At 48.7% G+C, this 23,853-nt stretch overlaps 9 protein-coding genes across 9 annotated transcripts; 4 read left to right on the forward strand and 5 right to left on the reverse strand.

Moving 5' to 3' along the window:
- Positions 1-454: 454 nt before the first annotated feature.
- N7473_000452 (uncharacterized protein) lies at positions 455-1,409 on the reverse strand (the record flags this gene model as incomplete). Its single annotated transcript, XM_057146392.1, has 4 exons — positions 455-672; positions 724-800; positions 839-1,136; positions 1,253-1,409. 4 exons carry the CDS (start codon positions 1,407-1,409, stop codon positions 455-457), a joined length of 750 nt encoding a protein of 249 aa, XP_057014278.1.
- Positions 1,410-2,709: 1,300 nt separating this feature from the next.
- N7473_000453 (putative NlpC/P60-like cell-wall peptidase) lies at positions 2,710-3,456 on the reverse strand (the record flags this gene model as incomplete). Its single annotated transcript, XM_057146393.1, has 1 exon — positions 2,710-3,456. The coding sequence occupies one exon, from the start codon at positions 3,454-3,456 to the stop codon at positions 2,710-2,712; it is 747 nt and encodes a 248-aa protein (XP_057014279.1).
- Positions 3,457-4,954: 1,498 nt separating this feature from the next.
- N7473_000454 (prion-inhibition and propagation domain-containing protein) lies at positions 4,955-6,842 on the reverse strand (the record flags this gene model as incomplete). The annotated part of the gene is made up of 2 exons (XM_057146394.1): positions 4,955-6,586; positions 6,804-6,842. 2 exons carry the CDS (start codon positions 6,840-6,842, stop codon positions 4,955-4,957), a joined length of 1,671 nt encoding a protein of 556 aa, XP_057014280.1.
- A 1,648-nt stretch (positions 6,843-8,490) lies between these two features.
- N7473_000455 (ankyrin repeat domain-containing protein) lies at positions 8,491-11,149 on the forward strand (the record flags this gene model as incomplete). The annotated part of the gene is made up of 3 exons (XM_057146395.1): positions 8,491-8,591; positions 8,656-8,701; positions 8,768-11,149. 3 exons carry the CDS (start codon positions 8,491-8,493, stop codon positions 11,147-11,149), a joined length of 2,529 nt encoding a protein of 842 aa, XP_057014281.1.
- Positions 11,150-11,424: 275 nt separating this feature from the next.
- Positions 11,425-12,786, forward strand: N7473_000456 (nitronate monooxygenase; the record flags this gene model as incomplete). Its single annotated transcript, XM_057146396.1, has 5 exons — positions 11,425-11,563; positions 11,677-12,213; positions 12,270-12,298; positions 12,351-12,613; positions 12,678-12,786. The coding sequence occupies 5 exons, from the start codon at positions 11,425-11,427 to the stop codon at positions 12,784-12,786; spliced, it is 1,077 nt and encodes a 358-aa protein (XP_057014282.1).
- A 746-nt stretch (positions 12,787-13,532) lies between these two features.
- N7473_000457 (RNA-DNA hybrid ribonuclease) lies at positions 13,533-14,908 on the forward strand (the record flags this gene model as incomplete). Its single annotated transcript, XM_057146397.1, has 3 exons — positions 13,533-13,740; positions 13,848-14,409; positions 14,482-14,908. 3 exons carry the CDS (start codon positions 13,533-13,535, stop codon positions 14,906-14,908), a joined length of 1,197 nt encoding a protein of 398 aa, XP_057014283.1.
- A 356-nt stretch (positions 14,909-15,264) lies between these two features.
- N7473_000458 (putative Na/H antiporter) lies at positions 15,265-17,727 on the forward strand. The gene is made up of 5 exons (XM_057146398.1): positions 15,265-15,746; positions 15,811-16,484; positions 16,553-16,635; positions 16,685-17,093; positions 17,150-17,727. Exons 1-5 carry the CDS (start codon positions 15,629-15,631, stop codon positions 17,525-17,527), a joined length of 1,662 nt encoding a protein of 553 aa, XP_057014284.1. The 5' UTR covers positions 15,265-15,628; the 3' UTR covers positions 17,528-17,727.
- Positions 17,728-18,227: 500 nt separating this feature from the next.
- On the reverse strand, positions 18,228-19,690 carry N7473_000459 (endo-1,4-beta-xylanase; the record flags this gene model as incomplete). The annotated part of the gene is made up of 9 exons (XM_057146399.1): positions 18,228-18,317; positions 18,386-18,451; positions 18,525-18,613; positions 18,689-18,807; positions 18,862-19,007; positions 19,063-19,184; positions 19,243-19,291; positions 19,343-19,383; positions 19,441-19,690. 9 exons carry the CDS (start codon positions 19,688-19,690, stop codon positions 18,228-18,230), a joined length of 972 nt encoding a protein of 323 aa, XP_057014285.1.
- Positions 19,691-21,447: 1,757 nt separating this feature from the next.
- On the reverse strand, positions 21,448-23,091 carry N7473_000460 (Gfo/Idh/MocA family protein). The gene is made up of 3 exons (XM_057146400.1): positions 22,886-23,091; positions 22,688-22,821; positions 21,448-22,623 (listed from the first exon to the last, which is right to left on the reverse strand). The coding sequence occupies exons 1-3, from the start codon at positions 22,993-22,995 to the stop codon at positions 21,566-21,568; spliced, it is 1,302 nt and encodes a 433-aa protein (XP_057014286.1). The 5' UTR covers positions 22,996-23,091; the 3' UTR covers positions 21,448-21,565.
- Positions 23,092-23,853: the final 762 nt, after the last annotated feature.

Raw genomic sequence — 23,853 nt, forward strand, 5'->3', positions numbered from 1 at the left:
GTAGGTGGAATCGCGTACCTCGACCTCTCGCGAACGACAATAGTCTACGATCACGGCCCGGCAATATATATTAGAATCTCTTTTATGTACCCAGCAACAATGAGTAGCGACGGGGAGAAAATTCAGGGAACGATGCGTATAATTTCTTTGATCAGATTGGAAGACTAGCTAAATGAGGGAAGGAGGGCTCGAGGCCCAGGCAAACTGATTTTCCAATTAAAAGCCGAAATGGTTGAAACAAAAACAATCCCATGCCGTCATTTTTTCCACAACATCATCTGATCACGGCAACGTCTCCGGCCTCTCAGTTCTCCGACTCCATGTGTTTTCACCCACACCCAGCCACTTTCCATCGAGGCTACGTGAGACTGCAAATCCCAACATCTCTTTATAGTACACAAAATAATTCTCCCTGCATCTGAGCATTCCAAATTCCAATTCCAACTGTGCCCTACTATCGTAGTGCCTCGATCAAGATCGCCGAGGCTTGCTCTGCAGAAGGGCGCCAAGTGCCAGAATTAGTTGCGCTTAACTGGAACAGGTTGCACGTTCCTTTCCCAGTCCCTGTATGAATGTAATTCACAGCCTTCCAGTTGTGGTAGTAGGCGCATTCGTCAACACATCGTGCAAATCCCTTCGAGTCGAATTTCTTGAGGGACGCAAAATTGCCCACTAGGAGATATTAGTGATGTTTGACCTTACGTTAGAAACGCAATAACTTACCTTGTTCGCAATTAATCTTGAACTTCTTGCCATTGGGTGAGGTAAAGTGGGTGTTGTGACTCTGTGGGCCTAGAGTGCTGTAAGCATGTTTTCATTCCTCACGAGCCATGCCCACCCAAGGAAGAGAAATTCACATTCTGGGAGGCCAGATCCACCCGTCCCTTGACTCGACTGTAGTCCCTCCTTGTCCTTTAGACATTGCTCCAGCTTCTTCTCACAGTCTGCTTTCGTGCGCTTGCACTCCTCGAGCTGAGCGTTGCTTTGCTCCAACTGGTTGCATAGATCGCACAAACCACCAGCCCCTGTGTTACTTCCTTCTTCCGAAGGATTCTCAGTAGTTGGAGGCGGCGGAGGAGTCAATTTCTTCATGTATAGATACCACCTCCGTTCTTTGGCCTCGTTATCACCCGAACCTGTTCCGACGTAGCACGTCTTGAACTTGACAGCTCAGGAGCTTCTAGTACATCCCCGGCCGATCCTGGCATAGCTGCGTTAGCAACCTCTGGCACGCGATCGCCACTATAAGGACCAAGTAAGCCACAGAAATATTGAACCTTGAGGCCAGGAAGGGTTCCGTCTTCCTGCTGATCCTCTTCCGCACAGAGGTCCTCGTGGTCATCTTCACTTGAGGTCTGGGCAAGGGCTCCAGTCACAAGTAGCGATAGAAAGAGAGCCTTGAGCTTCATGATTGTTGTATCTTGCAAGGTAATTTCCGGGATGTGGTCGAAAAACAAAGGATATAATAAACGCAAGACCAAATATGACAGAACCCATACTCAGTTACGTATTGGACACATGTAACTTAGAGTGGATCGAAGCCCTCATGGCGAGTGATCTAGCTATACGAATGAGATACGTGTCATCTGGAGCTCTTTGTGCTGTAACGCAAGTTAATATCGAGACCAGAAACATGCTATGTCGATAAAAACCCCAAGGCCGATTACGGACCACATCAAGCTGGGTTGAGCTGAAGTCTCAGACCTCTGAGACCCAGTGAAGTATTAGCAAGTAAATTCCTTTTTGAAATTTGTGGATCTGATGATTATTCTGAACTTTGCGTGATGTAGCTTAGAAGGAAGTCTAGAGACTTCAGATAGGTTGTTTTAACAAACTATTTGCCGTGTACGCACCACGATGCGATTCTTCCTACCTCAGAGGCAAAGGCTGCCTTGAGATCGATGATAGTAATTTATTTAGCTAGCTGGAAGCTGTCTACATAGTCCATAGTACTAAGGAAGTCTGATAGTTAGGTTCGTATATGCGGTGGTATTATACATGGAGGATTGTGGCAAAGATATCACTGAAACATTCCCCCAGAAAGTGGCATCTTGCGATGACACATCAAGGCAAGGCGATTGATCTAGAGGGGGTATATGTTTGTTTCACAAAGAGATTAGTTTGAACACGCGATAAAATCTTATGTTCTTCAGTCAATGCGCCTCTCTCAAGGATGTCAAACCCAAGGATTCGCTTTCTTCGTTTCGGATTTCATGACAAATTTATGTTCATCCGATCTGATTCAACCAGAATCCTACGGCTTGCTTTGAGATGCAAGTCTATATTTGGGCTTCAAGATCGGAATGAGTGGAAAGCGCGTTCATGGTTGGGCGACGAAGTGGGCGCAGCGTATGCGAAGGGATTTTCTATAGTCTATCAGCGCTTGCCCAACTAGCTAGCCAATGGCAGCGCCCCCTTTTATGCTACCGTTTTTTAACGTAGCGCTATTCTAGCCAAGAGCAGACCGAAAACAAGGAGAGTGAATGATGGTATTCACAGAGATCTCGAATTTATAAAAGGAATAATAAGAAGAATATAGAAGACAATCTAAATACACACACATGCTTTCGGCCCGTTTCATCCACTGTTAAAGCTTCGAACTATTCATCCCCTGCTTGTTAAACCGCCGTCGCCATCCAACGTGCTATACATGTACCCAATGGTTGGTTCCACTCATGCTCAAACCCAGAATTGCATTCATGTTCAGACTTAGTCCACAACACGGATGTACCGGTAGGGCTTGGCCGTGAAACTGCCATCCTTCCAACCAACAGCGCGCTTGTAAGCGACGCAGCCGTAGGTGCCCCGGCACTCGAGAGTGTTGTACTCCTTCTTGGAACTGTCGGCCCACGAATGGAACAGAGTGACGTGGCCGGCAGCACCGCCGGTGCCGGGTCCGAGGGTACCGACAAAGTCACCAGGCTGGAGGTCATCCCAAGAGATGGCCTTAGCAATCTCAGGGAGACTGACGGTGTTGTAGCCGGGAGAATTTGCGTGGAGAGCCATGCTAACGAAGCCCGAGCAGTCTGTGCGGTATTCGCGTCCTTGAGGATCCGGGTATTCGGCGTTCATGGAGTAAGGGATGTGGCGCGAGACCCAGAATTCACCACGGGAGATAATCTCCTTGCGGCTGATCTTGCCATTGTAGGATGAGGTGCCACCGCCAGAGCTGCCACCACCACATTCACCGGTGACCATGCTGCTGGAGCCTGTCTTGACGTAGTAGTCGGTGACATAGCAGCCATCGGAAGTCTTGTCCCAGATAGTGCTGCCCTTGACGTTTTCACCATGAGTCTGGCAAGTGATCTTTACATCGGTACCCTTGGGGTAGCTCGTGACAACAGCATCGTTCGTGGAGGGACCGGTGCGACAGTTGACTCCATCACCAGAGATTGCGTACGCGTTGGCCATGGAGAAAGCCGCAGCTAGAGTCAGAGCCAAGTTGGTGAGCTGCATGATGGCGAATTGGTGCAACTAGTTCGGTATTGGTGATCTTTCTTTAATGTCGCGCTGTTTCTGAGGACTGTTGTGTCTTTGGATTGTGTATTCGCCGGTGGGATCTCTGGATTGAGAAGGAGATGAGGAGAGTTGAGGAGCTTGTTGCTTGCAGAAAAATGTTTGAGCTTTGGACTGGACCTGGATACTTATACCTTGACTGGTGCCTCGATCTTCATCAGGTGCTAGTCACAGTGGGATAGAAAACCAACGAACATGAACATCGTCTAGACGAATTTGTCTAAATTTAGTGCTGAGAGGCTCGTTTAGGAAAGTTGAGATGGACGTCTCGCACTAAACAATACGATGGTCTCCATCGAAGACATGTAACTATACGAAACGTGATTGATGCATTTGAGCTGGTGGTTCCAGGACTCCAATTCTCATCCGCGAGGAGCTCGTAATTAGCCTTTCTTAGCCTATTTTCTCACAATACGGGAATGATGTTACTTGCTTCTCGGGATCAATCCTACATTGGGGCCAAAAAATCACCCATATCAAACATCCGGGGTGAATACGATCTGGGGCCGAAAGCTCCAGAGAGGTATATCATCCGCCAAAAATAGTCCCAATATACGAACCGCACCGGCGATCGCCAGGGTCTAACCTAAAATAAAGGAGATCGAGTACGGAGTACAAGGAAAACACGAGATTGCTTGGCAAACCGAGCATGATCGACAACCTACTCCAGTCTTGAAGATTGAGACGAACACGATGTCGTAATTATTTCCCGAGTATGTCGCTAAAAATAGTCTCCTTTCTTCACGCTAGCCTCACCGTATACGAGTCGCATCGGCGATCGACAGGGCTAACCTTAAAAGGAGGCAAAATGCGGGTGAAGGAAATACGAGATTGGTTGGCAGGGCGAGTGGGGTCGAAAATTCACTTTAAGCATTGAAGAAAAAGATGAACCTAATATAACTACAGTAGTGGAGGAGATTATCTCATCAAGAGATTTCTTCTCATTATCCTCATTCTGAGAACAAAATTTCCAAGCCTCTGCCTTATCCCCCTTCGTTTTTCCTTCTTTTCATCTTGTCCTTTGATCGTAAAAGATCCTTTTTTCCTGTCCTTATTTCCTTGTCACCATCAATTCCCTCAGCCATGACACTATTGTTGCAGCAAGGACTGTTAGATGGTCAAAGCGCATATATGCACTAGGATCAGATCTATGTTGTGTCCTGATAGATCAGCTACGCTGTTCCAAGTCTTGGTTTGAATCACTGCTGGGTCAAAGGTTCCCCGGTGATGACTTTTTCTTGCGGATAATTCGACTTTGTACTCAGGTATTCGATTGGTCTACAAAATTGGCTCAGTCTGGCTTTTTCAATGCTTCAATCCAGCCGGCCCTAGGAGGAGAAGGAAGCGAAATGGCATGACATTTTCAACACAACACGAATAAGCCATCACACTAACACGCCCTACATAGTCAGGAATGTCAATTTTTGAGCGCACGCAACTACACCCGACAGTAGCCCAGCTCATTCACAAACTGCTGGAAAGCGAGAAGGTGTTGGGTACTATTATGCTGTCCCAAACCTCCACACCGAAAGCTTGTGAGCCAGGAAATAGCATTTCCATAAACCTCTCCCATGCGGAATTCGATTTGTCCACGTTCCACCAGCTCTCGGACAAACCAGTCATGGATCCCAGCCAAAGCCGAAAGTGGTACATCAATTTCGCTCTTGGTGACATCAACATGTTTCTTGATGATATGCTTTAGCGAACGCCATTCAGCGATCTCGGTGAGGACCATTCCAAGAGAGTAGTGATCCATGTACATAGCGTACGAGACGGACGGCTCACCAAGGGCTTGCGGATGCCGATAGATGTCTAAAATGGGATCTTCGGAGGCCTGATCACTGATCTCAACGGGGGAATCAGCACGCGAGAAGGCAAATCCGGTCAGATATGGCTGCGTCAGAGTTTGAGAGCTATTGCTTGAGTTTGTTCTTTCCGTGAAGAACAGAATGTTCTCAGAGCGGATGTTCTTGTGTAGCCAGCCTGCGGTGTGCACAGTCAACAGTGTCTTGCAGATCTCCAGCGCCAATTTTAATCTTGCTGTAACACTTGGAGACCTCATCTTGGAGTCGCGGAGCAAGTCTTGAAGAGATCGTGGCGGGATCGAGATGTCCGCCGCAGGCGGATACTCATACAGGAAGACAAACTCATCCATGTCTTCCAGAAACCCAAGACATCTCAAGGTCAGGAAACCGGGACTTTTGGGCAAAGAAAGCAATCGTGCTAGATTCTCGGATCGCAATCGGAGCTTTGACTTGAGCCGTCCATGAACTAGCTTGGCCTCGCATAACACCGGTTTTTTGTCATACTCTGCGATAAATGCTCCACTGGCGCCTGGCTTGGTTGTAGGCCGTTTGAGAAGACTTCTATGTAAATGTTGGGGAGGTTCGTATTCTAGTGGTTGGACACTGGTTGATTCACTGCTGTCGTCAGGAAGCTGCTCGCGCACCACTTTCAAGCCAACTGCGGCAGAGAGAATCGCTTCGCCAGGGAAATCCGTTGTCTTCCAATTTAAACTAGCCTGCAGGCCTTTCAAGGTTTCAATGTCGTGGCTCATGTCCACGACTGCCGTCAGCGTGCGGCCAACCTGTTGGGCGAGTTCTCTCTGCCGAATCGGCTCGAGCAGATTCCAAAGCGCATCCACAATTTGTCTCACGTCTCGAACGAGAGTCTGAAATTTTGACTTCTCCATTGCCGCCCACCAGAGACGCTTGGGCAGCCCGGTCTTATACTGGATCAATTTGGCGCGTTCCAGAATTTCTGTTCGCCGCTCATCGGAGACTGCATGGGACAGAATGACCGGGGCCTGCGACCCTCCCTCCGTGTTTTTGTTTGGTGCTTGACCGGCGACATTAGCAGGTTGAAGGTCAATTGAATACCGCTCCTTCAATTTGTCGCAGTCCAGCCTATCTCTCAGCTGTACCATCAGCTCTTCCGCGAGCACTTGGTTGATCTGAGGCAGCATTTTGCCGTCTGGGGCAGTCAGGCCTACTGTATCTGCCCACTGGACAAAGCGATACTCCTCCACACTGAGCATGGTTCGAAGGAAGGAGGCATCTTTGCCAAAGTTCTGTGCAGTTGACAGTAGCACAAATCCTTTCACACAACCTGCAAATACTTGAAAGGATAGCGATACTACTGAAAGGGAGATTCCGGCTGCTGAAACTGGGTCCATGATGCACCTTCAAACACGATTACATAGATTCTTGGAGTGGAATATTTTCCTTTCGGGGACTTGAGGTGGTCAAGCTCTAGGAGTCTCTTGATTTGAGTGACTTTTAACGTACGGTCATGGAGGAAGGTTTCGGTCGGCATAAAAGACCCATTTGGCCAATAGGTGGTTGCCTGATACCTATCTGCTCTGGTTTCTTGAACACCCCAGTCAAACTCCGCTCAGCTCATTGGGCGTTGAAACTGTCCAAGGATTTAGTCATGCAAAGTTATCGAGTCCAATATGCTGGCAAGTCAGGCTCGTCTAGGTGGCGTCTCGTATTCTCAGCCGCAAGCACGCCCGCGGGCGCTTGGAGAACAAATAACAGAACTGGTCAATGTCAAGTGATCCTGCTTCTGCGAGACCTAGAAACTTGAAAAAAGTTGAAGACAAGAAAGAGTCTCACTAAACTTCCGATCAAGCGAAAATCGCTCGAAATGGCCTCAAGTTCACTCTCTGGACGATCTCTAACATCGCTACCTCCATCGTCAGAAGCTATAAGTGAATCAACGCAGCCCTCAGTACAGCCTCCCCAGTCACCAGTTGAGCCATGGTTCGAGGGAACATTTGTCCCTCATGTCTATGACTTCGTCAGTGTCTTTGGTCCGGTTAGCTTCCATGGCCGATCGCAGATCCCGCCATTGTACTTGGAGCCCCTCGCGGTAGATCAATCGGTCACAATTGGCCATGGCGCTTCATTCACGACATTCAAGAGAGCCATACCACCAGCGCCAGAAAGGTCAATAACCCACATGCTAGACGGCTTATCAATAAGTATGCCTCAAGCTCGAGAGACCCGACCTAAACATGTTGTTTACAAAATTGCAAGTGTCGCCTTCATGGAGGATGGAACACCTACACCACAGACACGCCATGCAATGAAAGCGGCATTAATGGAATTGTACTCACTGAGGCATCCGCCTCTCCAAAGTCATCCCAACATCGTCAAGTTGCTCGGTCTTGCTTGGGGTGCGAACCACTTTGACCCATCCCATCGATTACCCGTTCTGGTGGTTGAACTTGCCGATCGAGGCAATCTGGCGCAACTCCAGCAGACAACGGAGCTCGCTCCTATTGTCAGAAGCCGGCTTGCAATTGACATTGGCGAAGGCCTCAGCATGCTGCACCGCTGCGGAATTATACACGGGGACATGAAATCAGAGAATATTCTCGTCTTTAGCGATCCAGAGAAGGAATATGTAGCGAAGATCTCGGATTTTGGTTTCTCTATGGTTGGAGAAGCGGCGAAAAAAGATGTGTACGTTGGTGGAACGAGAACATGGAAAGCCCCCGAAGCAAAATCTCCAGTTCCCAAAGATCTCCTCCAGGCTACAGATGTTTACTCTTACGGTCTACTTTTGTGGCGCCTGGCAACAGATGGCCAGGATCCATTTCGCTTCTGGGTCAGTTCCACCCTAAAGGGAGAAGCATACCTCCAAGAGCTTGAACGAATCAAAGAGGAAGATCAGCCAGTACAAAATACATCACTGGAGAATTGGTTTATCTCCTATATCTTGTCAAAAAGTAAATACTCTTCCGCAGAGTTGTCAACGGCTTGGCTCGCGGAAGCAATGTTTAACATTCAAGCGGCAATGGGTACTACGGGCACTCAGGAAGCAGGTCAACCCGGCGCCAGCTTGTCAACAACAGCCTGGGAACCTGTCATGCGGTATTTAGTGCCTTGCCTCAGATATCCTCAAGTTGCAGAAGCTCTGCTTGGCCTTCTTCTACAATGGGCAACGGGAGATGACTTCTACGGGCGGATGCCATCTGCTCTAGGGAAATGTCTTAGCATCGATCCCGCGAAGCGAAACTTGCACGAGGCCCTCAATGCGCTCACAGGAAATATCCAGCCACAGCTGGGGTAAGTAAATTTACCCTGTCAGAATGTGGAAGAAATTTTCTAAGGCACCTTTGTTTGCTAACAGACCCCAGGAGAATGGCAGAGACATCCTTCTCCGCATGAGCTACGATGTAGGTAGTCCGCATACTCCCGTCGCATTGATCAGAGGGTAGCTAATATTCTTCATATCAATATAGCATCACGTTCTGTCATGGCAGCAGATGAGAGAGCTCGAGCCAGCGGTGCAATCCTTTGTGTTCCAGAGCTTCCGCGCCAAAGTTGAGGGATTACTATCTCAGCAGCGGGTCAACGCGCCCGACTGTTTCGTTCTTACATCCTACTATATCAATGGCTACGGTACCAAAGTCAACCTTGAAGAGGCCAAACGCCTTTTCCAGATATGTTCAAATGCCAACTACAAGCACCCTCCTTCGCGCGCATATGCATACCGTATCTGGAAGTTTCTCAATCCAAACTTCGTGACAAGCGAATCCATGATTACCAACTTGATTCAAATGGCATTGGATGGTTCACGAATGGCTGCTATGGATCTCAAGGAGGTGGCGCCTGACAAATACCCTGAGATTGAGACTCTCATCCGCGACGTGCTTGCAGGCGTTGGAGGCAACTTTTTCCATGCGAAAGAGATGCTCCATGGCTACGTGTATGATCAATGGGTTCGCACCTTGGACAATCAAGAAGTCCTTGTTCAGAACTTCAAGAACTTGAATCGGATCGCTGATTATAAGGTGAACAAACGGGGAGACGGTATATTACACATGGCAGCCAATACTGGCCGAATACAAGCCATCGAAACCCTTTTGGCTAACTTCCCAGGCCTTACTCTTGATCAGCTCAATGATAAAAGAGAGACTCCACTTCTGTGTGCCTCTCGAGCTGGACAGGTGGCTACTGTCCTCAGACTAGTCGAACTCGGCGCAAACGCTTCCATTGTTGCTCTCAATGGGGAATCATGTCTGCACTGGCTGGTCTCTTTCAAAGATGACGACATTGATGTAATCGGAGGGGCGCTCATTCAAGGAGGTGCTGATCTAAGAGTGTTTACCCGTGAGAAGGTCGCGCACTCTGTATTTTGGCCCACAATCGAGGTCGATCATCAGATTCCCGGTACGCCTCTCAACTGGGCTGTTCATCACAACCGGGCACGCATTATTCAATTCCTCCTGAACAAGGCATCCGATGCGATGATTTGTCTCGATCGAGCGACTAATCTTGTTGGACCCTCACCACTGGAATACGCGGCCTACTATCACCATCTCGAATGCCTGGAGTTGATGCTGGAAGCACTCGACGAAGCGAAGACTACCTATAGTCTCGAGCCCATTATCCGAGCCGGTGTACACTCTGCAGATACATTTTCGATGATTCTCCGACATGGTGCGAGATACAAGGAGCGACTGCACAGGTTCTTGGATTTCTGCCTACGAAAATCGAAAGGTATTGTCTTTATGACGGGAATGGGAGGATTTGACACTCATTTACTCTACTACGCTGTCAGCGAGGGCCATGATGAAGTTGTCGAGTATCTTTTATCCGACGAGGGCAAGAGCTTGGTCGAGTCACTCAACATACATTCCAACGCTGGCCAGTCCCGTCCTGGCGTGTATGACCCAAGCGATATCAATCGACCGGCGCGGGAGGACTGGCGTACACCAGTACTGGAGGCGATACGGTGGAATCGGAAATCGCTCGTTGAGCTCCTAGTCACGAACGGAGCTGATCCGAAAGCATTAGCCAAGAACCCTTTCAGCGATGAAATGAACTGGACAGGCTTCCACATCCTTGCAATTGCCGGGCACAACACAGACTACTCAGAGCTGGTGCCGTTCCTTATCGAAACTGGCCTGCTCATTGACGGCATTCCTAGCAGCGACACCAATGACTCGAACGGTCCAGCGGAAACACCATTGCTCGTCGCAGTCCAACATAATGCGTTCAATCTAGCTACCACCTTCCTCGAGCACGGTGCAGATCCCAACGCCTTGTGTGTCAGCTCTGGGTTACTTTCTCTGGAATTCCCCACCACTATCCTTGGCCAGATCGTCGCCGCTTCGTCACAACACACAATACCGCGTCTAAGATATCTTATCGAGCAGTGTCCCAAAAGCAACGCCATAGAATTCATCGTAGAGCCCGCCCGACAAGTGAGCGTACTTCACCGCGCCGCCTGGGCTCATAAAGGCATAACGCATCGAGTACCGGACGAGTCAAATGGCAGCGCCCTGTCCCGAGAGGAATATGACATGGTTGTTAACCGGGACATTATGCACGAACTGTTGCAGAAGTGGGGAGATCCGGAAACACATTTGAATATTCGCTGTCAGATCCATGGGCGAACTGCACTTCACATGGCCGTCGAAGCCGGAAACCTCAAGGCAGCCGAGCTCCTGGTGGAGAAGGGAGCGGATGTATCGGTCTGTGATGATCTAGGGCTTACCCCCGTTGATCTGGCGGGGGAAAGGTTGAATGAGCTGGGCGATCAGCGCTCTTGGGAACAAGAGGTATATGCTGCCTTGATTTCCTTGCTGATGGGAGACAGGGCGGTGTTTTTTAAATGAAACCTCGCCTGTTCAAATGACAGCGGGCTTGAATTTTTGGTCCTAAAGAATATAATTTGTGTCACTGTCGGTATGGAGATCGATGCCCGGAGAGCGTGTTATTAGTCAACCTGCTTATGCCGCGAGCGGGGAACCTTTCAGGCACCCTGAGATATTTATTTATCCACGATTCTTTTTTCAACTTAAAGTTGTTTCCTTGCAATAATTTCCTTGCCACATCTGAAAATCAGTCTTGAGATTACAAAGTCTCACCATTACACCATAGACATTGAAATATGGCGCCAACTAGCTTCCCAGAGCGTCTTTTGAAGCAATGGTTTCCCCACACAACAACCCCATTCATCGCGAACGCACCAATGCTTGGATTCACGGATTGTCGCCTGGCCGGTGCTGTCACCAGAGCTGGCGGATTAGGTATGCTTACAAGATCCGAGATAAGCTACTTTGACCAAACTCTCAGTTACCTTGATTGCTAGTCAACCGGATCTGACCGGCTCGCTTGGTCCAGCTCGTTAACAACACTATAGGCTTCATCGGGGGCGGGTTTGAATTCGGACCCGAATCAACACAGCTCAAGAACCTAGATACACGTCTGACACAAGCGCGTGCTGAGCTTGGGACCATCGCTTCAACACGAACCCTGCCTCTTGGCATTGGATTCATCACGTTCACACCAACAGGATTCGAAGAAAATGCCGTTGCCATTCTCGAAAAGCATAGGGTCGCAGCGGTTTGGTTGTCATTCCCCAAATCAGACGCTGATCATCAACCTCTCATCGAGGCAATACGCAAAGTGCAGAGCAAGGGTCATTGGGATGTCAAGATTTTTGTTCAAGTCGGCACTGTCCAAGCCGCTAAAGAGGCCCTGGAGCAGGGAGTTGATGTCTTGGTTGTTCAAGGTGTTGATGCAGGAGGACATCAGTGGGCTCAGGGGGCAAGTTTGATGTCGCTTTTGCCTGAAGTACGAGATCTTGTGGCAAATAGTGCGAGAGCAAATGAGGTTGCGATTATGGCTGCAGGTGGTATTGTAGATGGACGAGGGTGTGTGGCTGCTCTGGGGCTAGGTAAGTTACACGCATCCTGGTCTATGAAGATGACGAGTTGATACTAACCTAAGCAGGTGCCGATGGCATTGTTATGGGAACGAGGGTAAGTATACTAGACCCATTTCGATATTAAGGAAATTGCTAATGGATTCTAGTTCATTGCTACCTCGGAATGCCCAGCTCCTCTCTCTATGAAGGAGTCGATCATCGCTGCTACTGACGGCGGCGTCGCGACCGTCAAGACAACCAGGCACGACATCTTCCAGTCTACCGATGTGTTTCCAAGACAGTATGATGGACGGGCTATTATTGGAATTAGCTATAATGAGTCTCAAAGCGGCGCTAGCGATGAAGATATTATCCAAAGATACAACGAGGCCAAGGAGAAGGGCGATGATCAGAGGCGCACCGTGTGGGCGTAAGTTTTCCAATGTGTTCCTTTGGCAAGAACATTATATGAACTATACTAAAAAGTTCTACAGAGGCACAGGCGTGGGAATTATTGACAAGATTGTATCGGTTGAGGAGTTGATCAAGAGTATACAGCAGGAAGCAAATCTGGCCGTTGCACGGGTTATGGAGAGGATCTAGATCGATATGAAATACTAACCTGTTAAGCTCTATTCTAAGAAGAGTCTAGGCTTGCAATATATGCTTAATTTACTTTGGGAGGCATTTATTTAATTCTTTATAGGAGACTTATTGCTCCAACAAAGTGCAAAGTGTAAGATTTGTACTCCAAAAGCAACACGGATATAAGCCTTGGGGTTGGATATTCAGCAAGACACTCAAGGCCAAGCAGGAATTCAAGCATCACACCCAAGAAGAAGATGCCAATTACCTACAGGGCTGGCATCCTGGTTACATCTCAGAAAATCCGACAAATCAAAAGTGCAGAGAGGACGAGGTTATCGGGAGCCACTGCGGAGGCCCCAATCAGGCAAGATTCCCCCCCCTCCGATTCCAAACCCCCCCCCCCCCCCCTCCCTCCTCTTGAATTTACTTCAGTCCGAAACAACCAGCTTCCCCCTCCGCCCCCCTTCGACAGACACTCACCTCCTCTCTCCGCTCCGTGAGGAACCCCGTTCACTTCGGGGTCGTTCACAATTAGCAGACGCGTCTGTCGCACAGCCCCAAACCTGGGGTCTTGGTTTTTGCTTCCGAGGCGCCTTCCGCAATCCACTCCGCACTGCTGGAGAATTGGCCCAGCGGGTCTTCCGCGATTCAATCTCGACTCTCCTACCCTGAGACCCTTCTCGGTGACCCTCATACCTATTAGGCACTCCGCTGTACCTGAGTTACTCGAATCGACTGCATACGAACCCCAGTCCGCCCCGATGAACGAAACAACACCCTCACCTAGTCCGGCGCCCGGGCCGAAAGCCTCCCCTCGCTCCAAGCCCTCTCCCTCGCCGACGGCCGGGACCAAGCGCAAGAGAACGACCGGAAACAAGCTTTATGCGGTCAAGAAGGGGAATAAGCCTGGGATTTACTACAGCTGGCCTGACTGCCTGGCTCAAATCACTGGCTTTAAGGGAGCTATCTGTAAGTGACCTGGTAGCTCTTCAACCCCGAGCTTTACGAGCTCTGCAAGTCCCGCGACCTGCCTTACCTTTTCGCTGGAGACTAACCCCAGACGCGTGCTTTTACAGTTCAATCCTTCCTTACCTTCGAAGATGCCACCGCGTTTCTATCTGGCGCTAACGTTCCCTCCGCAAATGCTTCAGCACACGGCGCCGAAAACACACGATTCTATGGAGTCCAACGAGGCCGGGTCCCGGGTGTGTATACGGACTGGACAAAAGCACAAGACCAGATCCGCGGGTTTACGCGACCCCGGTACCGGAAGTTCTCGACGCGTGAAGAGGCAGAAGAATTCGTGAATGCAGGGAAAGAAGGAGCAATTGCGTCACTTGAATTTGGCGCTCCTGGCATGACCACGGAGAATCCCAAGGACGCAGATGGTGTCGAGTTTGTAGCTGGTGACGGACCTCTGCCACAAGGTGCGGAGGACGGGTTCGATCCCAATGTCCTGCTAGATCCAGCCACCGGCAAGATGGTGTACAAGACAGTTGCCAAGAAGGCAGCGACAAAAACACAGGCCGCGGGAATCCCGGGCATGTTGCGGATATACACAGATGGAAGCTCACTGCGAAATGGTACCAAGCTGGCCTCGGCTGGGGTCGGTGTATATTTTGGACCCGGAGACTCAAGGTTTGTTGATCTTTGTTTATTGAACCAAAACATGGCCAAGTTATTCTGACCCACGATTGATTATCCTAGCAGGAATGTCTCGGAGCCACTCAAGGGAAGTCGACAAACCAACCAACGCGCAGAGCTGACCGCTATTCTACGAGCCATTGATATTGCGCCTCGTCATCGGGATGTTACAATCTTCACCGACAGCCGGTATTCGATTGACTGTGTGACAGTTTGGTTTGTAAATTGGCGACGCAATAACTGGATGACCAAGGACAACAAGCCAGTTGAGAATCGCGACTTGATCGAGTCAATCTTGGTGAAGATTGAGGAGCGTAATGAGTTGAAAGTGAAGACCTTGTTCCAGTGGATCAAGGGACACAATCGCGACCCTGGTAATGAGGCTGCTGATCGTCTAGCGGTCAATGGAGCCCACGAAGGAGTGAGGCAAAAGGCCGAGGCATTGGAAGTCAGTCGGAGGGTGCCTGCAGCGGTATTTGAAGATGACTTTTGAACATGTTCACTGTTTCTTGTCCCAGTGCCACGATAGTCATGAAACATTTCCAAGATCGGGTTTCCAGTTCACGGTTGTTTGATTATGCAGTGCAACCATGTCTAAGCAGCTATCGGTGTAGATGTAGATGCAGATGCATAGGTCACGGAGTAATGTTAAGGCAGCAAGGCGCATTCCTGGCACATTTGCGGATGTCAATACAAGCGATCAATGAATAAAAATTACATAGTCATGTACTTGATTGGAGATGGTTCGGAGATCTGGATCGGAACTTTATCACGACCCGCCAAGACCCGCGTCAACCGCGTGGGATTTTATCCTCCGCACTCGACCGTTTGCTTCCACTTTCACCTCCACCTCCACTGCCATCTCCACGTCCCACTCGACAAGATACTCACCTAAGAAGGAAGGAACACAGTTTCCACCGTGGCTCTCTTCCTGTTTCAACTCTTTCAATCTCACCACATGGTCGCCTTGCGTCGCATACAAGAACTCAAGACTATGATTGCCTAACATTTGCTTTTACCCCCGCTGTCACGTTTTTTCCCCTTGTGGCAGTTCGAAGCAGGTCAATCACGGATCTTTCTAGATCCCCCGTGAATCTTATCATTGTCAAGTCGATCAAGACATTTGACTTACTCCAATCCCCGACATCTCAATCATTATCAGTGGTTGCCACCTTGTTGGGACCCCCGCCGCCGAGCAAAAGCCAAGAGCGAGATGCCGACTCTCGCCTTGATCAACTTCAACATCGTCTGTGCGACGCTCGGAGGCTTTATTTCCCTCTTTGGATTGGTATCCTACCTATGCAAGGAGCGATTCTACCTGTCCGAAGCCTGTAAGTGATTATATCGATTGACGTAATTTCCATTGTAATGGATGGCTTCTGACCTCGTCCGCAGTGATCTCGCTTCTGGCAGGTGTCGCATTCTCTCCGCATGCCGCCAATTTTATCCGCCCGGATGATTATGCCTTGCACTCGGAGCAGAATCTCGAGGCCATCACTCTGCACTTCACCCGTCTAGTTCTGGGCGTGCAGTTGGTTCTAGCAGGTGTCCAGCTCCCCAAACGTTATCTCCAAATCGAATGGCGGAGCTTGTCGCTTCTACTTGGCCCTGGGATGGCTGCGATGTGGCTATGCAGTAGCCTGGTTATCTGGGCCATGGTTCCCAATCTCCAGTTCCTTCATGCACTCATTGTCGCTGCGTGTGTGACCCCCACTGACCCGGTCTTGTCCAATTCCATTGTTAAGGGCAAGTTCGCGGACAAGCATGTTCCGCGCCCGCTGCAGCGGATCATTATAGCCGAGTCTGGTGCTAATGATGGCCTTGGTTATCCCTTCCTTTTCTTCGGCATCTACTTGCTCAAGTATGTTGGTATGAACGGGGAAGGATACAGTGGATGGGCTGGGAAGGCGATGGGCCAGTGGTTCCTGGAGACATGGCTGTATACTATCATCTTGAGTGTGGTATATGGCATAGTGGTTGGCTGGCTGTCTCGGAAACTTCTCCATTGGGCAGAGGAGAAGCGTTATGTTGATCGCGAGAGTTTCCTGGTTTTTGCCATTGCGCTTGCCGTGAGTCTTTGCTCTTCATCTGGATAGGTTTCAATTCTTTGGGCTTTTTTGCTGACCCCTCGAACCAGCTCTTTATTGTGGGAACTTGCGGTCTTATCGGCACTGATGACCTTCTCGCTTGTTTTATTGCGGGTAATGTTTTCACGCAAGAGTATGTTACCGTTACAGATTTCATAAAGAACAGGACTGACAAAGCTTAGTGACTGGTTCCGACTTGAAACCATGGATGACTCGCTCCAGCCGACCATTGATATGCTTCTCAATTTATCGGTCTTCATGTGGTTTGGCGCCGTCTGCCCGTGGTCATCTTTTTTGAACAACGACATCATTCCTATCTACCGCCTCATTTTCTTGGGTATTCTAATCTTGCTTGTTCGTCGGATGCCAATTATTTTCGCAATGCACAAATACATCCATCAAATCGAGCACGTGTCCCACGCAGCATTCGTTGGATTTTTCGGACCCATCGGCGTCGGCGCTATCTTCTACCTCTCTATTAGTCGAGAATTCCTCCGGGAAATCACAGTTGATGGTAAGGTCCGAGAAGATGCCCAGCAAGTCATGGACACCATCAACGTCGTGGTTTGGTTCTTGGTGATCTGCAGTATTGTGAGTTTCTAGCATCCCTTCTATCCTAAAGAATACTCATTCTAACAACACCCCAGGTTGTCCACGGCCTATCAGTTCCCGTCGGAAAGGCTGGCTACAACCTTCCACGCACCATCTCCAGCGCTATCAGCACTAGTACTGTTGATGAGCCTGAGCCGGTGCCGATTTCAAACATTCGCCACACGCACAGTACCGCGACGCCCCGTGCGAATCTTTCAGGACCGAGTCACCGCTCTCGCAAGCGTGGAGCTCAGCATGAATCGCCTCACCCGCCGTTGTTCCGTGTTGGTCGGTCTGTGATTCGCTCACGTTCACCTAACAGGCAGCTCGGCGTGGGATCAATTGATGAGCCCGAGCGCCCTGTCAACCTGGTTACTCACGACACCGTGGTTGCTGTGAACGAAAGGGAGCAGGGCTCGATGAGCCCTGCGTAAACACACAAGGGCCAGCCCGCAGGTAGAAAGGCCTGGCATAGCTCATTCTGGCCCTGAACAGTATCTATCATCTACGGAAGATAGTTTCTTCATTCTCAGTCACCTATTTTCAATTCTCATGATACATTTTGTGTGGGCGAGGGTGGTTTGGAGATTTCGATTGTTCATAGATTACTTTTAGTTCTGTGAATACAAGAGAGCTTTACTTCGTGTGTTGCCACGACTATATTGTAGCCTTTGTACAAGTTACTAAGCTAAAGCCGACCTGGTTGTACAGTGGTAGTTCAAAAGTCTGTGTCTAGAGGCCAGAGAGACCACCTGATAGATATGCTTCTACTTCTTGATTTTTGAAAGGTCTTTCTAAAGATCTTTTCAATCGTCTTTCTCGATAACCTAGGTATCATTTTTTAGTCTATCATTCAACTTGTGATTGATAAAATGATTCTGAACCTTGGTCATGGTTTCAATCTTATGAAACCCTACTGTATCTTCTTGAGCCACATGAAATGGCATTACAATGGAATAGTGTAAGAATCTTTAGATTTTCGGAGCCAATGATGGTTTTATTCAAGAGAACACTGTTACACAAGTACCATTCCAAGCTCCTTACATTCACAAGTAAACAATCAGACAATCTGTAGTACAATCAACTTAACTCAATAATAGACCTTATCTTCGAACAGATGTTGGAGCCACGCCTCTAAAGCGCACTGGCGATAGCGTTGTAGGCAGCCTTGGGGTTGTAGTTGTTGTCGAACAACAGGGGGGAGGAGCTAGAGCGCCACGAATCCTGAGAGAACATGCAATGTTAGTATACCAATCATTTCCACTTTTATGTAAGAGGGGATGGGTATTCACCGGGTCAGCAACACCCCAAACGGTGATTCCAACACACTTGGACTGGTTCAGACAAGCCTTGACAACCTATTGGAATGAATGTTAGTCATGAGCAAATTACCATAGGTACACGTGGGGGTTATTTTTCTCGGAAACTCACATTGACGTAGTCAGTAGAGCTAGCACCAGCAATATCAAGCTCAGTGATGGCAATCTCCTTAGTTCCTGCGCCGGCAAGAGCATTCAGAGCTGTAAGAGGTTGTTAGTTTATCTATTTAAAATAAATAGGAAGGCAGGGGGACACTTATCCAGCAACATTAGCACCGGCACCAGCGCCCAGGTGGGTTTGGGAGCCAATTCCGTCAATGGGAATACCGGCAGCAAGCCACTTCTTGACGTGGCTGACCATGCCGTTCACCTTGGAGTAACCGGCGGAATCCAGGCTTTGAAATGTCAGAAGAGGAACATCTCGCGAGGGCGAGAGAGCTATAACTCACTTGTAATCGTTGATGTACAACTTGGCATTGGGGTCGACGGACCGGGCGGTCTCGAAGGCGATGCGCACGTAGTCTTCACCGATGACTTTGTAGAAGACGCTGTTGCGCAGGGAGCCGTCTTCGTTGAAGATCTCGTTCAGGACGTCCTTGGATATGTTAGAAAGGGGGCTTGATTGAACTTATTTTGTGGATGGGACTTACCCAGGCGTAGATCTTGCCCTTGTAGCGGGTCATCACGGTGGTGATGTGGTTCTTCAGGACACTGATGAGAGTGTTCTTGTCCGTGATGGAAGAGACCCATCCTGGGAGCTGAGAGTGCCAGACTTGATGGGGTTAGCGTTGGGGCTATGACTATAGAAACATGCAGTTCTAGGAACTTACCGAGAGTGTGGCCACGGATCAGCTTGCCGTTGGACTGGGCAAAGTTGACCTAGGATATGTAAGAACAAAGCAAACAAGCATATGTCGCAGGCGTACATACAAGGTAGTCCGAGCCGGTGAAGGAGAACTGGCCTCGGTTTGCTGTCTTCCAAATCAGTTTCTGCTACTACTAGTTGCATGGAAATAGTTAAAACTAACGCTCAGTAGCATCCCACTTCATGCTGTTTTCGGGGGTCAATTGGCCGAAGTCAGCCTTGATGATGGCCGGGTTCTTCGAGTTCTTGGTCAAGGTGTACTGGTCACCAATGGTTCCAAGATACTTCTTGCCGTGGGCCTTGAATTTGGCATCAATGCTGACGGAGGCCTGTCGGGAGTCGATCTCGACAGGGCTGGAAAGCGCCTGGCCGGCGAAAAGGAGCGCCAGAGCAGCAGTCTTGAGTTGAACCATTTTTAGTGATGTGTTTTGTTCTCGAGTAGGTCGATGATGAGAATTGTTGTTGATTAAAAGCTATGATTTGGAGGGATGGACCCAGATACTTATACAAATCAGTAGTCACCATCCTAAAGGAGGCCGTGCCATAGTCGAGGGGCTAACCAAAGAATATCCTTCCCCGATGCAAAACGGACGTCGCACCATGTATGCCTTCAACCGATGAGAAACGGATGTTCCCCATTCAATCCAAGACCCCTGTAACTGACGTGAAGATACTCAAACGATATTTTAGCCGACACGCTTGCCAAGAAGACTTCAGCCTGAACATCAAATACTGCCAAGCGCTTCTTCAAAAGGGCCATTACAAGTTCTAGCCTTGAGATGTAACAATAAAAGGACCTAAATATCTTGGCTTAGGGTCAGGAGGTGAAGACTACGGTTAATGGAAACAAAAGGGTGCCTGGCGAGTGGAGACAATGGCGGACAGGTGGATCACCAGGGGGCTTACCTAGTCAATTAACTTAAAACTAATTCAGCCATCGTTAATCAGGGTCTACTGTATATTTCTTCACAAAACGTCGGCCCCGCAAACTACTTTTCAACTTCGGCCCTCCGAGTCTACCTCCGAGGTACCTCCGGCGCCACGTCGGTTGTGTGAGCCCTGAAGAACATCCCGGTAACGCACGTTGTTGACTAAGGAAATATCTACCAAATTACTGTTATCAGAACTATTTAGTGCGTTTCATGGTAAGATAGCTCTCTCATTGTAAATTTTTAATATGGGAGAGGTTCGTCCAGCGCCACTATCATGATCTTTACCATTCCCTGTGGGATTAATGGACAGCATCACAATCAAAGACTATCAAAACTGTTTACATCCGCATCACGAGGTTCTCGGAGGAAATTGCGTTAATGCCAAGCATCGATGAACTTTCAAAGGCCACGTATTATGATAATAGTCACAATTATTGAGCGCAAGATTCTGCCCAGCTTTCATGACTTTCTAAAGAGATTCCAATCCAATAAACTCATACTCGACTAGCCCTACAAGGAGATTCTGAGGGGCTTCAGGATGACATCAGAAACAATAAGGGAAGTACACCGGCTGAAAAGGATTCTTCACAACATTACAGGACCCTGCATGACTTGTGTGGAGTAGCTTACCCAATTATTGCTCGTGATGGCTTGATGAAAAGGTTAGGGTGTTTTGACGGTGGACGCCTACCCCGGAAAATCTTCCGATGTAGTTAGTCCTGTTTCGGGAATCGAACGGCCACTTCCACATTTAGCTAGAGCTGTGGATAAAAGGAGTTTCTGCCGGCTGATTGTTTCAGTTCGGCATTGAGAGAGAAATACATTTGCCGGAGTCACAATGCAAAGACATGGACTCTTGCTCCTCTACTCTGTAGACTATTCTACCAATTAGTAGGCTTTCTTAACACCGGAATGCAAAACAATATGTCAAGGAATATCTGTCCTCGGCGGGATCATACCTATACAGGCTGTCCTGGCTTGGGCTCTTGTACAAGAGGACTACTGAAATGGATATAATGAGCAGGTTTCTCAATGACATACACAAAACTACTGCAGGAAAAACACGAGGATGCGAAAATGCGGGGATACGAGGACTTGCAGATTTTCCCACACTTTCGCCTACATTTCCCCAGGCCAAGAGCCTCTATTATGCAGCCACAGCCTGATTCATCACTCACCAATCCTTCCCTGCATGATCCTTCAGTCCCTTATGTCCACGAGTACACAGGACACCCGATGTCGGATCTGGAGTACCTATCAACACGGAAAATGATGCTCAGAAAAAACAAGAGATATTATGGAATAGGCTGAGGTCAGTAAACTCAGCAGCCTCGAAACTCATATTACCAAAATCCCCTACAACTCAAAGGTACTGGTCGGTCGAGGCTTCAATCCAGCTTTCTCATAAGTCCGATCGATGACCTCCATCTGCGCAATACTCTCTGCCCCATCAATCCACACACCAGAGCCCTCACGACCCTTCACCCGATTCACAAATTCTTCTAGTTGGCAGCGATATGAGGTCCACCAGTCTTTGTAGACTGCAGCACGCCTGTCTCCCTCGGGCCAGTTATATGCCGTTTTGTACTTTGTCTCATTCCAAGTCTTCGTTACGTGGTCTCCTTGGCGTAGTGTGTGCTCATCCGAAATATCGATCCGGTGGTAGAAGGTTGGAATTAAAGGATTCCACATGGTCAGAGTCCGTTGCACAAAGTGCTGGCTCGAGTTATTGTCCTCGCCATTCGGCATGTCAACAAGCACAGGTTCAAAAGTGACCGATGCCTTCGGCCATTTGAAAGAGGGCAAGGCCCTGGTCCAAGATGCTGGGAAAAATGAAGGCCATTTTCCTTTGTGAAGAAGATCTCCACTAACGTGGACATTGACCGATTCGGCCGTGCGGTATGTTGCCTCCATTGCCTCGTCAATTTGCGGCTCCCCGACTCTTCCGTCTTTTCCAGGTTGTACCCCACGGTAGCGCACATCGATGGGCTCGAGAATCTTCTCACGTCCCAGAATCTGGCGAGCGATAGAAAGAGGGTAGGTTCCCGCATCCATCATGCAACCGCCGCCCAGGGCATATCTGAACCGGATATCTTCAGATCCCAATATACCCGGTGAAAGGTGAAATTCAGCACGGACGTTTTTGATGGCCCCTGGAGACTTGCGAACCTCCGAGAGAAACGTCTGAAAGCCTGGGTGGAATTGATAGTGGAAGGCTTCTAGAAGGACAGGGGCATTTTTAGCGGTCGTCAATGGATGATTGAATAATTTCTTTGCCTCAATGGCATTTGAGCAAGATGGTTTCTCTAAAAGAACATGTTTTCCTGCGTGAATTGATCGCAGGGCCCATTCGTAATGCATGCCATTGGGCAGAGCCACGTAAACGGCATCAATCGCGGGGTCATCTATCAGCTCTGTTCGAATAATTACAAATGAGTATATGTTTACCATCGAGTTTTTAGAAGGGCGTGTCAGGACCTTGGTAAGATGCGTGCACGATAGGAATTCCATGTGTCTTGGCATACTTTTTGGCGCGTTCGATGTCGCGAGCTGCCACGGCTGCCACGATGACATCCGGATGGGACTTGGCTGGATTCACAACCACAAACGGTCTATTGAACAATGGTTTTAATCAGCTGATAATCCTGTCAATTCATGATGCCTAGAAACACGAACGCGATTTTCGAAGCACCTAGCAGGCCGATCCGGATAGCATCATCATTCTTAGGGGCAGTCGGAGGAAACACGACTGTGTAAGTCCTCTGCAAAACGTCAAAGAGGAACATATTAGACTCAATTAATGCCGGTATCCCAGCAATCAATAACTAAGCTGAGTTGTTGCTAATCGCTTGATGGTGCTGGCTAAGAAACTTAAGAAAGCTCAGGTCATGGCTCAAGGAGGCTGGGAAAGCCATGTCTCCGCCCCTTAACAATGTCAACGGTTAAGTTCCCCGCACCAGAGCACAAGGGTAGCCAATGACATTTATGATAGTGATAGTATGACGCGTAGCTACGTGACACAATGATCAAAGCTCTTTTGAATAGTTACATTAGTGTGTTAAGATACTTTCACTATCAGATCCAGCCCTTAAAATCCTTCCTCAGAAGACCCTCATGCTAATGCCTTATTCTCTCACAATGGATTCTCGAGTCCAAGGGAATAAAAACGGCGATCCCTAATAATTTCGACGAGACTACATCACTTCGATAGCTTTCAAAAATATATATGCTCGCCTGTCGGGCATTGTGTCCACCCGTGATTAGACCACAGCGCTACGTAATTGCGCGGCTGAAATGCGATATGGTTTATGCTGAATCATGCTATGATATGGGGTCTTATATAGGTAGGCTGCGGACTAAATGAATGTGGACATAGTATGGCTCAATCCCTTCATTTCTGAAAGATAGATGTGTAACACCCTACGAAGTTTTTCTCTTCAAATACCTTATTATTACAACTCTCTGAATCGGGTATTTGTAATTCCCATTTCAATGTGTAGCAAAGTGCAGGTTTTATCGCGAAGACCTTGATACTACAACAAGGTCGGCATCATGAACATACGCGCCCCGGTCTCCCATCAATCCCTGTCGACCATGCTGTAAGCTCGAGGACAAACAAGCTACCGCTGAAGTCATAGTTAGAA

This window comes from Penicillium subrubescens (genome assembly GCF_028828155.1).
Source record: "Penicillium subrubescens strain IBT 31985 chromosome Unknown utg000001l_segment0_segment0, whole genome shotgun sequence".
Lineage (NCBI taxonomy): Eukaryota > Fungi > Ascomycota > Eurotiomycetes > Eurotiales > Aspergillaceae > Penicillium > Penicillium subrubescens.

Bases quoted from the DNA above. Each gene is read 5' to 3' on its own strand.
- N7473_000460 (XM_057146400.1), bottom strand. From the start codon at position 22,995: ATGTTCCTCTTTGACGTTTTGCAGAGGACTTACACAGTCGTGTTTCCT. The intron at 22,822-22,885 runs GTTCGTGTTTCT...ATTGTTCAATAG, and splicing joins CTAGGTGCTTCGAAAATCGC to ACCGTTTGTGGTTGTGAATC. The intron at 22,624-22,687 runs GTCCTGACACGC...TTATTCGAACAG, and splicing joins CGTGCACGCATCTTACCAAG to AGCTGATAGATGACCCCGCG.
- N7473_000458 (XM_057146398.1), top strand. From the start codon at position 15,629: ATGCCGACTCTCGCCTTGATCAACTTCAACATCGTCTGTGCGACGCTC. The intron at 15,747-15,810 runs GTAAGTGATTAT...CCTCGTCCGCAG, and splicing joins ATTCTACCTGTCCGAAGCCT to TGATCTCGCTTCTGGCAGGT. The intron at 16,485-16,552 runs GTGAGTCTTTGC...CCCTCGAACCAG, and splicing joins TTTTTGCCATTGCGCTTGCC to CTCTTTATTGTGGGAACTTG.